The sequence below is a fragment of the Camelus bactrianus genome, chromosome 15 (genome assembly GCF_048773025.1).
Source record: "Camelus bactrianus isolate YW-2024 breed Bactrian camel chromosome 15, ASM4877302v1, whole genome shotgun sequence".
In the NCBI taxonomy this organism is placed as follows: domain Eukaryota; kingdom Metazoa; phylum Chordata; class Mammalia; order Artiodactyla; family Camelidae; genus Camelus; species Camelus bactrianus.
The window spans coordinates 18,987,826-19,005,375 of NC_133553.1; the positions used below are offsets into that span (position 1 = coordinate 18,987,826).

A 17,550-nucleotide genomic window follows, 5' to 3' on the forward strand; every position below is an offset into this window, starting at 1 on the left:
CGCTCTGCTTTCGGGGTTGGTTTCCACCGGGGGAACTGACGGACGACACTGGCCAGACGGCGGGTAGGTGCGGGCTCGCCCGCGTCTCCGACGGGTCGGTGAGCAACCCGAGGGCAGGGTCGCCACGCACACCCAGCACCTGAAGACTCAGATAAGAGAACCAACAAAAAGTGAATGAATGCCGGAGGCCGAGCTTTTGTAAACGGACAAAAATGAGCTTTATAAGAAGTAACAGCTATCGCATGTCTTAAAAATGACCAGTTGGTCGCCTAAGGAACCTTGATCATGGAGCTCCCGAGGGGAAACAGGAAGAACGGTCACCGGGCGAAGACATACACGAAGGTGTTGGACTGCGCAGGCGCCTCCCGTCTCTCCTGCCCCGGGGAGCCCCGCCTCCCGGCCGCTCGCCCCCTCCAGGATATCCGGCCTGGCCCCGCCTCTCGGCCGCCGGTACAATGGCGCTGTGTGAGGCGGTGTCTTGCGGGAGCTCGCTGCTCTGGCCTCGGGTGTTGCTCTTCGGAGACTCCATCACCCAGGTACCGCGGACCCCGGCTCGGCCCCAATGTGGCCGGGTCTCTTGGGCGTCTTCGCCGCGCCCTCTAGGCCTGGGGCCCCAACGGAAAGCCACGGGCCTGGCTCCAGTGACTGCCGGCGCCTCTCCGCTCCGGGCCGCCTCTCCCCTGACTGTCACGAGGTTGTCGGGGCCTCCTCCCTGCGCCCCGCTTCCCCCAGCTGATGCTACTCAAGGCTGAGCGCGCCGGAGGCCTGCAGCGACCTCACATGGGCGTCGCGTCCCGGCCGCCCTCGGCGCCCCTTCCTGGCAGTGGTTCATCTCTCGTTGTTGGTAGCTTCAGGGATAGGGACGTCCTGAGGAGGGCGCGCCGCCTCGCAGTACTGGGACACACGTTTCATTTGGAATTAGGGAGTCCTGTCTTACACATGAAGTGCGGGGAGGTTACGTGACGAATCCAGGTCAGCCCTGGGAGTGACAAGGCCTGAGTTGGCTGCTCTTTCCTTTCTGTGTCGTTTTTCATAGAGATTTTAGGAAGAGCTGGTACAAGCTGAGGCGCGTTGTTTTCATCTTAATGTCTTCTGGTCAGTGGCAGTTGTCCTTTCCCGAAACATGCTTTAGTCACTTACAGCACGAGCAGTGCTTCGTATCCCACGCCGAGCTTCCCGAGAGGGTCACATGCACAGACCACGGTGGCGACTCAGTCCCTTCCTGCAGTTTAGTACCTCCCTTTCCAGGCAGAAAACATTTGGAAACAGTTCACCTCTGTGCTTCCCTCTGGTGGAACAGGTTGATCTTAAAATGCCTCCAAGAATAAAGTGGAAAATTATCTTTTCACCCAAGATTATTTCAACTCATATTAAAGAAAAATAGATGTTCTTACTTCAGAAAGGGAGTTCAGTTTTAAATTACCCTCCCATGGTGTTTTTTGTTTTGTTTTTTTATTTTTCTTACATCCAGACATGACTTCCTAAACCAGTTTTCTGTGTATATGCCAGTAAGTGGTAACATTATTTTTAGGTATGCAGGGCAGTAAGGACTTTCCAAATTCATGGGAATGCATCTGAAAAAAAGTTCACCCTGAGTTCTGTAAAATTAATTACGTATTAATTTTTTCAACTATGAAAAGGCAGTACAGTATGGATTTCATTTCCTAACTGAGCGTACAGGTGATTGTCTCCTGTACCTAGGTTTAAGTAGCTTTTTTAGGTAACAGTGACTGTAATATAGGTCTCAATAAGATGCAGATGACTGACTCAAATCCAGTTGACAGGGAAGAAAACCCCTTTACGTCCACAGTGCTGCTGAGGGGTAGCTGTAGTAATCCCTAGAGTGAGCTTGGAGCAGAACAAGTGGGGATGCCAAGTCAGGGAGTGCAAAGAGAAAAAGAGGGGAGAGTTTGCTGACCAAAATGTCCTAATTACACTACTACGTAGTAATGGGCTTTTCTTTCTTCAGTTTTCTTTTCAGCAGGGTGGATGGGGAGCATCACTGGCTGACAAGCTGGTCAGGTGAGGATAGTTTCTATACTGATACTTGAGTGTTTATCGATGGAGAAGAGAGAGTGAATGATACAGTTTCAAAGAGTAAGTTCCTCCCTTGTTCATCCTTGCCGGCCTTTCCCAGTTAGGGTATATATGGGATTGGGGAAGAGAAGGGATGCTCTCAGGTTCAGTTAAAACTTTGCCACTGCATGAAACTAAGCCCTAATAAGGGGCTTGGATCCAAAAAATAATGGCTATTCACTAGCTAAACAAGGTGCATTCTTTTTCAGTTATGATACACATGATTTCAATAATTAGTAGGAGTTCAATTGAAAGAACAAAATATATTCTAAAGCCAAAGTTGGATTCATTTTTGGATAGAGATTTTTTTTTCTCAAAAAATTCTCTTTATAAAATATATCAGAAATAGTGATGATACTGATATTTCATTTGCCAAAATTAATTTAAGTTCAAGAGCTTAAAAAATAAAGATTTAGAAATCTTTTCCATATTAAAAACAGTAGACACAAGTATTTGTGTTTGGGGTGTCAGTAAATTGATCAGGAGGAGTTTTGTCTTCGTCCTTTGGAAGAAATAATAAGGTAGTAGCGATAATTTTCTTCAGTATAATTAACATGCCAAGAAAATACATTTTGTTATTTCTAAATGTGAAATGTGTTTTAAAATGTCTTCACTTTCTCCTTCATTTTTATCCCCTAAGCTAGAGATGAAAAAAATGACCTTCCAGCTTTTTCTGTTCCTAAATGCTTTATTTAAGTTGACTTGATCTAAAACATGGAAGTATCATTTCATCCCTCAGTTTTCTCTTCTGTAAAATGGGGGGATTATAATAGCTAACTTTCATTGAATACTTACCAGGTGCCAGAGCCTATTTAACATATTTTGTGTTTATCTCATTTAACAACTACCCTGTAATACAGTGTTTTATCATTCTCCTGTCCATTTTATAGCTGAGGAAAATAAGGTGGAGAGAGGTAAATAACAAGGTCACACAGGGCAGGGAAGGTATAGCTCAAGTGGTAAAGCACATGCTTAGCGTGCATGAGGTCCTGGGTTCAATCCCCAGTGCCTCCTCTAAAAATAAATAATAGACCTAATCACCTCCCCCCACAAAAAAAAAAACAAGGTCACACAACTCGCAAGTGTCAGGTGGCCTGGCCCCAGAGCCCACACTCCTTTACATCTGGGGATGACAAGGGCCCTTGCTCTGGTGATTGGAGGTGAATAAGCTAATGTGTGCTGACTAGTCAGGTGCCTGGCACGTACGAAGTGCTCAGCAAATACTAACTAGCTTTTGTTGTTAGTGATTCAGTAACCTTCATTAGTCCATTAACCTTTTCTGATCAAATAGAAAATATTGAAAAGCTAAATAATTATTCAAGTGGCCTGAAAAACTCCAGGCATTTCAAATGTTTCACCAATACATAAATAGTTACTAATTCCAGTACTAAAGTTTTGTCAGGTACAGGTGTGATTGCTAGAAGGCCATTTAATTAGAAACTAGTTATTTTTCAGAATTGAGAGTAATTATAAGAAAAGATGAAGTTATAGACAGTGTATGGTCTGGTATGCTTTATTTCTGTCACTGTTTAAAAGCATCTTGTGACAGAGTGATGCACGAGACCAAGTGGCTGCTGGCTGACCCACCAGGAGGCCTCCCCCAGGTGAATTCTCCCCGCCTAGGCTCCACCCGCAAAGAACACCTCCCGTACCTGGGCACACTCACCTCACCCCTATTAGGAACCAAAAGTGCCACAGGCTTGAACCCAGGCAGAGCGGATGACTCACGTGGGCCCGCTGAGCCCACCTTCTTCCAACAGACAGACCCACGTGGGAAGTTAGGCTGCATGGGGAGCACAGGGTTGTGTGTAGAGGCCTTGGCATCAGAGGCACCATCCGCTTCACTGCCCTCCTATTTTGGTGCCAGCACTGACGCTCCCTTCTGTCCCACACCAAACAACTGCCCCTTTGATGGACACGGTCAGTCTTTAGCCATGTTAATACTTGAGGTGAGTTTTTTGCGGGCTGAGGCCCTGAATGTCTGCTTCAGCCACGTGCACAGCCCAGAACTGATTTGATTCAGTGTTTTAATTTAACCTGATTTCCGAGTTTGAAAGTTATGGAGCCACCTTACTGTAACAGCCCTTCTGCACTGCCTACGTGGATAGTCATAAATTTAAAATATGTAATTCTGTCCCAGAGTGACAACTTTAAGTTTTAGCTATTTTAAATAAGATGTTTGTATACTCATTATAAAAGCATTTTAACCATTCTGAAATCCACTTAAATGCTTTTAAAGTTTATTGATACTTTCATCGGGTTTTTTTAGCCTTATCCAAATATTTTTTTAACTAAAAATACTTGGTTCGAAGGAGTTAGAATAAACTCACCTTTTTTCAGTTTTTAAGAGCTTCTGCTGTTTGCTTTTAAAGATATGCCCTTGCCCACTGTCATTTATAAAAACCTAATTTACATTTTTTCTGGAGGGCAATTTTACTGAGCCTGGATGTTAAGGAAGGAATCTTTTAATTTCTATCCTTTTCCCATCTTCATCTGAACTTAAATACCTGTTGTTAGCCAAGAATTGATGTAAAGTCCTTTCTTAATTTTCCAGTTTCTTTAGCCTTTTGAGTAACTTGGGTTAATTGATTATGTGTTATTCAATCCAGAGAAATTCAGATACTCTTCCCCTTTCAGAAGGAAACTATAACAGTTCCAACCCTGGGCCTCACTAGCAGCTTTTTCCTGGTTCAGGGCCTTATAATAATGATATTTAAAAAACAAAACAAAACTGTGATGGCTGCCGTTATCGAGCTCATTGTATGTGCCTGACCACCACACTACTTTTCATCTTCACATAACCGAGCAGGTTAGGTATTAGCGTTCACCTCTTACCGCTGGGGAGACTGAGGCTCAGAGAAACTGAGTAAATGGCCAAGGCCTCCCTGCCAGTCTAGGCGGGGGGATCCAGGCAGTCTCTGCTCTAACTGTAGGTGCTGCCCTGTCACGTTGCCCTGTCCCGGCCACACCGGGGCCTCAGCGAGGGGGCTGTTCTGCCTCTTGTTTTTTAAGTAAGTGCTGCAGTGACTTAGCCACTGGGTGGATGTACGGCAGACTTGTCAAAATTCTAGAGTCTTCCACTGTGAAGTATTGTAAGTGGCGTCTTTAAAATGGCCAGTCAGCTTTTTGTAATCATTACACATTAAAAACACAAGAATCACACTTAGAAACGTGTGGCTGAATTTGTTTTGTTCCGAAGATGCTGAGAACTTTCCGAGTGGCGTCAAAACAGCCTCCTGCCGCTGCCCTCCGGCATCCGGTGCTTGGCCTCAGGCCTGCAGTTACTCATTGGTGGCCTGGCCTCTCTGCTTAGTTGCTTACATGTAGGAATTTGAACCATACACCAAAGTAAACCACATCAATTTGTTAACCATAAATTGAACTCTGAGATTCATTATTTTTTTTTAATGGAGGTGCTGGGGATTGAACCCGGAACCTCGTGCATGCTAAGCATGCGCTCTACCACTGAGCTATTCTCACCCCCTACCCCGGAAAAAAATTTTTTAATGGGCAACTTGAAACGTCTACAAAATACACAAGGTCACAGCTGCTGAGTGTTGGAGCTGGGATACTAACCCAGGCAACCAGCTCACTTTCCATCTTTGTTTTTTCGGTTTACCATATAGTACTGTGAATCATACCTTTTTAAGAAGGAATAAAATGCCTGTTAACTGGCTTAAACTAAAACAAAATTAACGTATATTTCTAAAACTACTGGATCAAAACCACTGGGTGATAATGATAATGATAATGATGTGTTAATGGAGTTTATCACCTGTAACAGATATACCCACTGGTGGGCAGGGTGGTTAGTAGGGGGTTGCGGACAGGGAGTATGTGGGAAATCTGTACCTTCCGCTCAACTTTGCTGTAAACCTAAAACTCCTCTTAAAAATAGTCTATAAAAAAGTCTCAGAAATATTGTATACACTTACCCCATTAGAGTTCCAGCCAAGTGACTTCCTAAGATGCTTGGCTCAGACTAATACCTGTCTGCTGTGAACTCCATCTGCAGGACCCGCTGCATGAAATGAAGTGCTTGAGCTCAGCAGTCTGCAGATGCAGTCCTAGCCTCTTTGTTCATCTTTATTTATGACCTCTCTCATCTAGAAATGGGGTGGATTCACCTATATCCTGGAACAAGGAAGGAAGACTGACGTGCTTCAACTGTGTTACTGCTCCAGTCTCATCAGAACGGAGCCTGGGCAGCATCCGTGCCCTGTCAGAGCCCGGGGCACACACTGCGCGTGGGCTATGGGGGACAAGAACAGTTCTTTGCCCACAATTCAGCTTTAAAATTTTTTCATTTCAGAAAGTGCGATGTTCTGAATCGTGGATTTTCAGGTTATAACACCAGATGGGCCAAAATTATCCTCCCAAGACTAATCAGGAAAGGGACCAGTTTGGACACCCCAGTAGCAGTTACAATCTTCTTTGGTGCCAATGACAGTGCACTAAAAGGTAAAGGCATTTTTGTTTTCTTAGTTCATTTTAAATTTTTTTATGTTACAGCAAACTTAAATTTATATGCTTTTTCCAACTGTTTACTTATCTCCCAGTAGGTAAAGTTTTGCCAAGTTTATAATGAGTTCCCTAGTTTACTTACATGTATTTCTTCTGGCTTTAATGTCAGGGAATTTTATTCCCAGCTTATGTTCTACCTGCCTGGGTTGTTGATAGACCTGAAATTTGAAACACTTTAATGTGTTTTAGAATCCATTAGCGCCAAGCTAAATTTCTAATGTTTCTTTCTCTTTAGTTGATGTAGTTGGTAGCAGAGGGCTTAAATGTACAACTTACAGTGTGACTCACACTAATGGAAAAAGAGTAGCTCTGGGCAGCAGCGCCGTGACCCGGCGCAGGCTTGACTCCTGGGCAACGGGAAACAGGTGTTTTCGGGAAGAACTGCTGCCGAGGCTGGAGGCCAGGCTGGCCGAGCACAGGCCTCTCTTCCTTTCCTAGTCGTGGAAGGAGAGCCCTCTGCTCGGCATGAGGGAGGAGAGCAGTCAGCTTCCAGAGGTTTCTCCCGCCCCCCCCCATCTCCGCAGCGCAGGCACACATGGGGCCTCTCGGGTGAGGCTGGAGAGGAAGGGACAGCTGCCAACTGTGACGCAGGGAGCTCTCGCCGCCTGTGAGAGATGATACATCACTGGTGTTGGTTGAGTCTGTAAGGTATTTGGAGAAGTCAGATCTTCACCTAACATCTTACACCAAAAAAACTAAGAAAACTGCAAAAATTAGAAGTTTTTTAAAAGGTAAATTTTATCAAATTTAGGACAAGGAGAAACACTTTCTAAGTACAAAAAAAATGGAGGAAGTTGCAAAGGAAAAAACAGATTTATGAAATAAAATAGCTTATTTTTTAATGTAGAAATCAGTAAGAAAAATATCCCAATAAAAAAACAGGCAAATGCAGGAACAGATCATTCACAACAGAAATTTAATAACCAATATATGTTTGAAAATGTGTAAAAACTTCCATCATCCACAAAATGAAAATTAAAACAAGGAATTTGGGCTTTTTGATTCTCAAATCAGTAGTTTTAAGCAATAATACTTAACAGCTGACAAGTGTGGAGCAGGCCCCCTTACATTACTGGTGGGGAGACTTGTAATCCTTCTGGAAAGCTGTTTGACCACATGTATCAAGAGACTTCCACCTAAGGAGACACTCAGCAGTGCACCAGGTGCCTGTGCAAAGGTTTCTATGAGCTATTATTTCTAGTAGCAAAAGACCAGAATGCTGCACAGCAGGGAAATGCACTGGTGGTGCTCGCCCTGCACCAAACACCACGTTTCTGAGGACTGTTTGCGGACAAAGAAATGCTTGTAATGTTATGTGGAAAGCAGCACAATATGGCCGTTTATCTTCAGTGTGACCCCCCCCCTTTTTTTTATTTGTTCATATTTACATGGAAAAGACTGGAAAGAAGTAGGTTTTTTCTGGGTGGTAGGATCACGAGGGCGTTTATTCCTTTCCTAAATTATACTGATGTGTAGTTTGCAAATGGCCTGCAGTCAGCCTTAGAATCCCTGAGTGCGAGCCCGTCTAGAAATAATCCTTTGCAGCTGAAGAGCTGTTGCCTAGTTTACGTGTTGAGAGCGTCCCCTGTGGCGGGCCCGATGCTCTAAGTGCCTCGCACACTTTGCTGGTATAACTCACAGCAACCCTCCAAGGTGGACCCTGTCATCGTCCTCAATTCACCAGCAAGGAAAAGGTTGATCAGAAAGGTTGGTCATTTGTCCAGGGGCACGAGGCTGGTCGGTGACAAAGCCAGGCCGGTGGTAGCTGGGCCATCTCACTGTGCAGCCCAGGCTCTTTCCTTACAAGTGCAGGCTGGTCGATTAACAACCATAGGACCACTAGAGGAGAAAGAAGAGAGCGCTTGCAAGGCCCCGAGCCAGGGCCTCTGAATCCCGTTTTATGAAGCACCATGTACTTGAACTCTTCTGTCCTTGGTGCTGTACAGCCCCGGCCCCATCATGATTTCTGCACACCTGCGTGTGCATTTATCTCCCTATCATCCACATAACAATCCTGCCCTTGAGCTGAAGCATCCACATTCCTCCCAAACAGACGAGAACCCCAAGCAGCACGTCCCCCTGGAAGAGTACGTTGCGAACTTGAAGAGCATGGTGCAGTACCTGAAGTCCGTGGACGTGCCCGAGAGCAGGCTCGTCCTCATCACGCCGTCCCCGCTCTGCGAGGCCGCGTGGGAACAGGAGTGCCTCCAGCAAGGTGAGCGGGGCTCCCGGACGTGGGCCCCTGGGGTGGGCCCCTGGACACTGGCCTCCAGCCTGTGCACCTCCAGTTCTCAAGGGTGGGTGAATCCACATTTGTCAGCTTTCAGTTAACACAGGTAGAGGAGCGCTCCCCTCATGTCCCACCCGAGAACTTTTGACAAAGAAAGGGGATTCTTGCGTGGGATGAGTCGGCCCCCTGGCCTGGGATCGGCTGCTTTGTATTTGCCTGACTCCAAGGTGCACACGAAGCCACTGAGAATCAGGCCGAGCAGCCCAATGAACTGCAGCCCGCCCGCTGCTGAGGCTCGGGGTGCGTGCACCTGTACACGGACGTCCGCACCAGGGCATCTGCCTGACTTCCCAGCAGTGGGAGGTGCCCGCCGCTGGTCACTTTACTCATTCCATCTGGTTGTGGCCCTTTCTCCACTGCCTTGCCTCACCTGTGATCCTCCCTCCACAGTGGGGCCTCTCACCCCAGAGCAAAGGCTCCTCTGTAGGTCCCTGGCCCAGAGGCGCCCCAGTGCGAGGCTGCCACCATGTCTCTGTGGTTGAGCGACTGGAGGCAGCGCCTAGGCTCACCCGCGCCAGGCTTCTGCCTCGCTACCGTCGGCGTCAGTTTTATCCCCACAAACTGTTCATCTTTGCACCTGTACGTGCTTCACCAGGACCTGGCCGGGTGCTCAGGATGCAGAAGTGACTAGAACCCAGCTTATTGGGCTAGTGAGGGAGCAGGGCCAGCTGTCAGCAGATGTTTGAAGGATGCTGGCACAGAAAGAGGACGAAATGCCCTGCTGTTAGCTCCAGAGGGCAGATAGAGGACCCCTCCCCAAGGGCGTCATCTGAGGTGACTTTAGGTCACAAGAGGGTTCCTCCCTGCATCAGGGGTCGCTGGTGAGGTAGTGTCATCGCAGGGACATTCATGTGAAGCCTGGACGAGCAGAGGTGTGCCGGCCAGAACTCAGCACTTCTCACGTGGCAGGTCACAGCCCACTTGTGGAGCATGAAGCCAAGTGAGTTATGTAACATTTTTTAAATGAACTGTAATAGACTAGAAAAATCCGTATCTAGCATGCAGTGGACATGTCTTGGGAGACTGTCACTCATGTAGATGTGTGTGTGATGAGTCCTGGTGAGAGACGTTTTTTACTCTAGTTTCAGCCGGGTTTACAAGCCATCAGAGCACACATGTTCTCCTGGGGTCCACGGTTAGCAGGTAGCATCACCTGGGGCCTTGGTAGAAATGCAGATTCTTGGATTCTTCCCAGACCTGCTGAAGCAGAGCCCCAGGGCGGAGCCCTGTGCGTCCCCCAGGTCACCCTGCTGTACCTAAGGTTGAGAACCCTGCACTGCACTGGAGGTGGGTAAACTGTGCCCCACTGGCTACAGCAAATAGTTTTATTGGACGACAGCCAGGCATGTGGTCTGTGGCCACTTTTGAGCCTTGACAGCAGATTGACTAGTTACCTGCAAAGCCTGAAGTGTCTTGTCCAGCCCTATGCAGAAAAGGGTTGATGACCCCCAGGCTGGCCTGAGTGACCTCTGTGGTCCCTTCGGGCTCAACCCTTCCCTGGTTCAAAGTCTACAAGTGAATTTTCCACTCTGTGGCGGTGGCTCCTCATTACATATAAAAATTCAGGGGTCTCGGCCCAGCATCCCTCTCCAGAGAACCCCTCACAGCCACCAGCCCAACTCTGTTCGCCTCTGGCCTGCATTCTCGCCGAGCACATCAGCTCCCCCCGTGCTTCCTGTCTCTGCGTCCATTTGGTGTCCTCTAAATGCCCTCCGTGTTTCCCTCGTCCCATGGCCCCCGGCTCTGTGCTGGTTGGTAGAGCAGCACACTGGTGCCCTGTGAGGCCCGTCCTTGGGTCCCCAGCCCCGAGGTTGGCCCGCTTTGGTCCGTAAGCACACGCCTGATTCCTCAAACTGAGAAACCCTCCAGGTAGTAGAACTCGCACAAAGCCCAGTACTTGGGTTTATCAGTTTTCACCTGCATTCTCTCTCCTCTCAATAGGTTGCAAATTAAATCGCCTGAACGTGGTTGTTGGTGAATATGCCAGGGCCTGTTTACAAGTAGCCCAAGACTGTGGGATTGATGCACTTGACCTGTGGACCCTGATGCAGAAGGACGGTCAGGTACAGTGGCTGGCTCGGTCCTGTCGGGGTGAGTAGGAGCCCACAGAAGTGGCCCAGCTGTGTGCTGTCTGCCTGGAACGCTCTGAGTAGATGAGATAGTTGCTCCTTTCACCAAATAGAACAGAAAAGTTGGGATGGAGCGGATGGAGGGGAGGAACTGGAGAGGCTCCAGGACGGCCTGAAGACCTGGCACCTTGCTTGGCCTGGCTCCTCACCCGCACTCAGCGGTTGGCATCATATTCTAGGGGCCCCATAACAGGAACTGGCATGTTGTGAAATAAATAAGCAAGAAATGGTTCATATTTAAGAACATCTAGGCTAAGTTTCATATTATGGAGCCAAAGGAAAGTTAAAATTTGTTAACAGGCAAAGCAGTGAATTTAAGTATGGTTTAGAAAAGTTATGCTGTTGAGGAAAGGAAATTGCAGAGAACTGGGCTAGTGACTCTCAGAAAGTCGTTTTAGCCTTAACATATCAAGGGTCTAGAACTGGGAAGGTCTCCCTTAATGATCATCTGATCTAAAACAGCAGAGATGAGAAAACTAAGGCCCGAGAGAAGACTGGTCTGTAGTCATGAGCTAGCTGGCTCCCAGGTTCCAACAGGGATGGGCGCGCGCTAGTGGACGGAAAAGGTTCTTCCCCAAAGGAGGCAGGGCTCTAACGGCAGGTGCTCCTGGCCTCAGGGCATGGGAGGGACTGGACTCTTGGCTGGATGGTACAAAATCTCTGCACCTGATAACGTGCCTGCTAACTTAATACCTAGACTAAGAGTCAAAAACAGTCTGACACACTGGGCCCTTAGCTCTTTGGACAATTTTTTTATGTTGATTAATGTACCGTATTCACTTGGTAAGCCTCTCCTTCCGATGACCTGGAAGGACATTTCCGCTCAGGTACTTATTAATGGTGTGAGGTTTTACGAAGCCTCCACAAAGGGTGTGTGAACGTTTACCCAGGTAGCGCAGCCCCAGGAGACTGCTGGCCTGGGGCTGGTGACCTGACGGCTGCGGCCACAGCTGGGAGCCCCGTGCACACCTTGACTGAGTTTTCTTCCCTTACAGGACTTTTCTTCCTATCTGTCAGATGGACTACATTTATCACCAAAAGGAAATGAGTTTTTGTTCACCCATCTTTGGCCACTGATAGAGAAGAGAGTCTCTTCCCTGCCTCTGCTGCTCCCTTACTGGCGAGACGTGGCAGAAGCCAAACCGGAACTAAGCCTTCTGGGGGACGGAGACCATTAGTCCCCGGAAACCAAGCCCGGCTGTTAACCTGCAGAACAGGACGTCGCCAGCGCACAGAGGTCCCAAGAGAAGCGGTCAAAGTATTTTTTTCTCATGTTTAAACCTTTGCTCATGACCCTGGAACACAAACCACTAACATCTGCCACCAAGATTAATAAAAGCATTAGAAGTTTCAGGAAGGCTCTGTACCTAGGTGCGCTGTGTTTTGATAATATTTATTGATCGATGCAGGTGTTACCAGTGCCCCAGCAACACAATATACCCTGAGCAGCTTGTTAAGTCTATAAATGGAAAAAAGGTAGACAGTTTTGTTTTCTTAAAAAGTAACAATTTTATAAAAAATGGTTTTCTTACATCCATCTGGGAACCATTTCACTCACACATACACCCACACACCCCACTCACCTATCAGATTCCAAAAGGGTAACTAAAATGTAAGAATATTTTGACGAGTTAAAAGACGGCAAATACCACGAGATACAAGTTCAAGTATTAGTGTAACAGGTATCTGCGTAACAAACGGTCCTTAGAAAAAAGATACGATTTATCACAGGTTTGGTTGATTGCCCTCGAAGCTTACGAGTTATCTCAGTTAAGATGTGTTGGCTGGTGAGCACATTTCAGTACTCTTAGCAGGGGAAAAAAGCTTTTAAAAGGAAATCAGAATTCAATCTGATGGTTTTCGTCCTTCACACAGTAAATGCAGACCATCCTGAAGCACTAAAGCAAGAAGTAATTCGGGTCAATACCAATGTGTTTTAGGAATCAGCTGTGTGGGGATGAAACCCCAGGCCGGCACACCACACCCTGTTCTTTTGGCGAGAACTGTCTCACGTGCCCTCTTGGCCACTAGTGTTTGAGAAGAGGTGACCATACTCTTACTCTGAAGTAGCTTAGGTTTTCTGAATGGTGAGTTTAAGAGCAGTATCACATACATGAAGATACTTACAGAACACAGAAGAGCCGCCCAGCTAATGAGGACCCTAGACAATGGGCAGGATTCTGTGAATTCATCTGGCTGCAATTTGTAACCCTCACTGTAAGCTAGATTGCTTTAATTCTAAAAATTAGAAACTGTAAAAATTTAGAATTACAAAGAAACATTAACCCAACATATTCCTAAATTTAGATGTGTTAATTCTCCCATCTGCTAAAAATCCTGGGTCATACTCAGCAGCAGAACCCACATTTTGGAGAAGGTGTGACTTGGTTTTATAACCCTTTGTCTTTGCTTGAAGGCAAAAAGATAAGTCTATTCTGTGTTCCAGTCATCCTCACGAGAAACTGCTAACTGCCTCGTTAAGGCCACCAGCTGAGTACAGTGTATGAAACAATGGGTCATCTCCCTAGTCAGTGCTGTTCTCAATAGAAAAGGTTAATTTACAAAAACGTAAATATTCATAACCTAATCCAGCTGTAGTTTCTGCTTTTGCACCACAGGTTGAAGGATATTTTAACGACCAAAAAAAACTAAAACCTGAAAGCCTCACAATAAGCTAGATTCACCTTACCTCTTCAAAAGGAAAAGGGCCTAACCACACAAGTATTACGTATGCAGAGGAAGTCCAAACACATGACCGGCATCTGCTGAGAAGTCACTTCCTTCTTTCTCCCAAATCTTCACAAAATATATGCAGTGATTTGAGGTCAAATCTATAGGGACACTCCGCACGCTCCCTCGGAGCGCGCACGCAGCCCTGACTTAGCACTCGGTCTCCTTGCTGTCCACGCGGCTCTGCCGCTGCAGCTTGAAAGACGAGGCCTTCTCACTTCTGGTGACCGGGTGGTCCGTGAGGTCCTCAAACGACTTGGCGGCGGTGCTGCTACTTGGGAAGGGGTCCTTCTCGAGGCCGTCTTCGTCCACGTGCGAGTCCGTGCTGGGGTCCTCCTGGATGGTGTCCATCCGCTGGTGGTCCGCTTTCAGAGCCACGGGCCCCGCAGGCCCGGAGGGCGGGGCGGGGGCGGCCTGCAGGGGCTGCAGGGGCTGCAGGCGGCCTGGGGTCTGGGGCGCAGGGAAGGGCTTGATGATGCGAACTGAGGCTGAATCCATGCTGCTGAGCATCTCGACGTTCTGGAAAAACAGGGAGCCGACGATGAATCCCAGGTCCCCCACTCCAACCTTCCCCACCAGACGGCCACACGCCATGGGCGCCCTGATCCCCGCGACATGGAGAGCACGAGGTGAGACGCCCCAACCTCAGAAGCAACTCAGACAGCTTCCAAACATCTGGACGACTCGCCATTTGAAGACCCAAAAGAGACTCATAAGAAACAACCCTGTCAAGATCCCGAGAGACTAGATCTCCCACCAAGTGCTGAACAGCCAGTCACTCAGGGTTGTAGCAAGGGCGGGCGGAGCTCCTCTGCTGTCTCATCCAAGTTCACTGTCACTGTCACAGAATTTACCTTAACATCCAACCTAGATCCTTCCTGCTACAACATGACATCCCACCAGCCAAAGAAGGGGCAGCCAGAAAGGCCGACAGCTCTCGCCGGGGCGGCCAGTGAAGGCGCTGGCTTAGCAGGTCTCAAAACGCAACTGAAAACGATGGTTTCTTTCGTGTCGGATACTCACACTGGGGTGGAACAGAGACAGAGACTCATACTGCTTGTCCAGCTTCTTATCCTGGAAAGAAAAGAACAGCGAGGTTTCAGAAAGGCCATTCCCTGTGAGCAGCGAAGGCTCCTTCCTGAGAAGCTTCTCCGAGTATTAAGAACTAACTTGAGTTGTAGCAGGTGGTAGCAGGCCCAGCAGAGGAGAATGAATCTCTTACGCAAGCTTTAAGAGTTCTGCCAGAGTGTTTCCTTCGCACTTGAAGGAAATATGTTTTTGGCATCAAGCAAGGAAACAGGCAAGGTTTCTGAGAGGAACCCCCACACCGCGGGCAGGAACAGGGCACCTCCCCGCATGTGCAGTGCTCAGAGGCGCGCTGACCACGAGGGCAGCTCTGGGGAGGCTGAGGCGCTGGGCCTGCGGCCTCACCTGGCCCAGGCCTCACACTGCCCCAGCGCCCCACAGCCCTAATACCCTTCTCAGCTGTGTCCCAGAGCTTCTGTGTTCCAGACTCTTAGAGGAACTGGGCTTCAAGTCCTGACATCACACTGCTGCAGAAAGCTGAACATGTGGTCCCTGCCTGTGGCTGACAAGTAACAGACGACCCTGGGCGAGGCCGAGGCCGAGAATGCAGGCCTGGCTTCCAGTATGGCTGCCCCAACCGTCCCCTGTAGAAACAAGCCACTGCCCCCCTGCTGTTGGCAGCTCTGCTCAGGACTCAAGGGTCAGGCCTCACAGTCCACAGTCATAACTTTCACTGTAAACAAAGTAGGTTTGACTCTCAAGTAAAAGGAACCATGATGGATGGCACTGTCACCTGTCTGTCGAAGGTCACCCGTGTCCCTTTTAACACAGCTCTGCTTTAGCAGAGATGCCCCCTCGCCCCGTACACATCAGGCCCACCGCCCTGACAAGGAGCCGGGTAGTGAGACAGCGGCGCCCAGGGAGGGCAGCAGCGGCCGTGAAGCGGTGCCAGAGTCGCCCAAGTGCCCGCGGGAGGGCACCGCGGGGAGCGGCAGCCCAGGGCTGGACGCCTGGGTCTGACTTCCTCGTCTCCACGCAGGAGACAAGTCCTCAGTCTCTCACAGGGGAAAAGTGAACGGATTTGTAAGAAAATCTGCAGTCTCGCAGATAAAGCCCAATTCATTGTGTTAGCGGTTACTCATTTTAAACAATAAAAAAGACTGCTCACGATGACCGTTTGGGAGGATTTGAATACTCTCCACGTGCTGTCTGGCGTTCGCTCTTTACAACAGAGTCAGCCTGAAAATGCTCGTTTAGAAGCTTCACTCGTCAGAGGCCCTGCCCAAGTCTAGGTAAGCAGCCTCGTGCGCTTAGAATATCAAATTCCCCAGAAATTATACATGAGAACAAAACACACACACAAAATGTAACTATTCAAAAAGACTACTAGTTACCCCTTTCACAAAATGTGTTTTTCCAGGGATAACATTGGATATAGGAGGTCAGATTTTTCTAAGAGCAAATTTTATCTTTTCAAAGGTTATATGGTTGGAGTTGTTCAAAATTCTAATACGTTTTACTACTTAAAAAACAGGGACTTACCACACAGTGGACAAGAATGCTGAAAGGGATCCAAAATATCAAGGAGAAAACCAGGACGGAGCCTACGATGTTGTCTGCTAAAAACTTCCCTGCGGACAATTCCAGACAGTCAACGTCTTAACCAAGAACTTTAGAAATTGAAAATTAAATGCTCTTAGAATATTACCATGTGTCAAATGCCTCAGACCGTCGGCTGGGACCTAGCACTGACTCCGGCCCAAGAGGCGAGCCCACGGCGCCTGCACCAGCCCCGACCCCCTGCCCACACTGCGCGCCCCCCGCAACGGCCCCAACGCGCTTGCCGAGAACAGGCCACGTGACAGAGGGCCTCTGCGGTCCCTGGAGGGACGGCATCCGTGGACTCACCCAAGAGGAAGCCACTATGAGGAACGATGCTTACGGAGGCAATGCTGTTGCTATCTGGGTATTATTATTTTTGTGACTAAACTATAAATTATGAACTCCAGAGGACACAGTGCATCCTCGCTTCAGCAAAATCTGAGGCTCACTTTTAAATAAATGATTCTTACACCAAGTAGGTTTCAGATTTACAATCTATAGGAATGAACCAGGCTTATGCTGTTACATGTTCGTTTGTTTTTAGTAAAGAAGCCAATATTCTGACTTCCCTTGTCTGAACACTTGTGCATCCACACTATCCAGGGGCAGACCCATGAGTCCGTTTTATTTAGCCAACAAAGTAGTTTCAAAACAAAAGTGGTGACTATTTCCACCTTCTATTGCAGGATCAGAGCGTATCAGTCTGAAACTACACTTTTCTAGGAATCAGCTCAGTTCTAAGCAACAAACCACGTGGGGGAGCCACCTACCAAAAGTATTGATGCTCAGCTTGTCAATGAACTCCCAAAACCGCTCGATGACGTCCTGCACTCGCTTCTCACACTTGCCCTGTGAACAGAAGATGGACAGCGTAACCCCTAACGGCAGTGCATTTACTTAGAAGGAACGGGGCTTTATACGAATAATTAACATGCAAAGGGTTCCATTAAAACCAAACAGCCAGGGGACCCATCTTTGACACAGTGGAATGGGTACCTAGGAAAGCGGGTAGCTGTCACCGATACTCCACAATCAGTCTGTGTTTATAAGTGAATTTAGAATGACCCAAAGACAAAACTCAAGAACACCATCTTGTTAAAGATGGAGCAATTCCAGGAGGGGCTGCCCTGATACACACACAGTGGATGGGAAAAGCCGAGCGGACAGCCCGGA

General features: G+C 48.0%; 2 protein-coding genes across 10 annotated transcripts in view; one reads left to right on the forward strand and one right to left on the reverse strand.

Moving 5' to 3' along the window:
* Positions 1–411: 411 nt before the first annotated feature.
* Positions 412–12,372, forward strand: IAH1 (isoamyl acetate hydrolyzing esterase 1 (putative)). 3 transcript variants are annotated; one of them, XM_074341637.1, is made up of 6 exons: positions 412–536; positions 1,970–2,022; positions 6,389–6,537; positions 8,654–8,815; positions 10,832–10,981; positions 12,015–12,372. In XM_074341637.1, the coding sequence occupies exons 1-6, from the start codon at positions 456–458 to the stop codon at positions 12,065–12,067; spliced, it is 648 nt and encodes a 215-aa protein (XP_074197738.1). In that variant the 5' UTR covers positions 412–455; the 3' UTR covers positions 12,068–12,372. The 3 variants fall into 3 exon arrangements, with proteins under 3 accessions (XP_074197738.1, XP_074197737.1, XP_074197739.1); XM_074341636.1 differs by having other exon boundaries at positions 10,832–10,953; XM_074341638.1 differs by lacking the exon at positions 412–536 and having other exon boundaries at positions 1,974–2,097; positions 10,832–10,953.
* Positions 12,373–12,396: 24 nt separating this feature from the next.
* ADAM17 (ADAM metallopeptidase domain 17) overlaps positions 12,397–17,550 on the reverse strand; it is a 44,019-nt gene continuing 38,865 nt past the window's right edge. For all 7 annotated transcript variants that reach the window (XM_074341635.1, XM_010964032.3, XM_045523405.2 and 4 more), the window contains 4 exons: positions 17,148–17,226; positions 16,318–16,406; positions 14,773–14,823; positions 12,397–14,268 (listed from right to left, as the gene is read on the reverse strand). In XM_074341635.1, coding sequence (XP_074197736.1) covers positions 13,900–14,268; positions 14,773–14,823; positions 16,318–16,406; positions 17,148–17,226 — 588 coding nt within the window. In that variant the 3' untranslated portion in view covers positions 12,397–13,899. The remainder of the gene's footprint in view (positions 14,269–14,772; positions 14,824–16,317; positions 16,407–17,147; positions 17,227–17,550) is intronic.

Bases quoted from the DNA above. Each gene is read 5' to 3' on its own strand.
- IAH1 (XM_074341636.1), top strand. From the start codon at position 456: ATGGCGCTGTGTGAGGCGGTGTCTTGCGGGAGCTCGCTGCTCTGGCCT. The intron at 2,023-6,388 runs GTGAGGATAGTT...TTTTCATTTCAG, and splicing joins CTGGCTGACAAGCTGGTCAG to AAAGTGCGATGTTCTGAATC. The intron at 8,816-10,831 runs GTGAGCGGGGCT...TCCTCTCAATAG, and splicing joins ACAGGAGTGCCTCCAGCAAG to GTTGCAAATTAAATCGCCTG.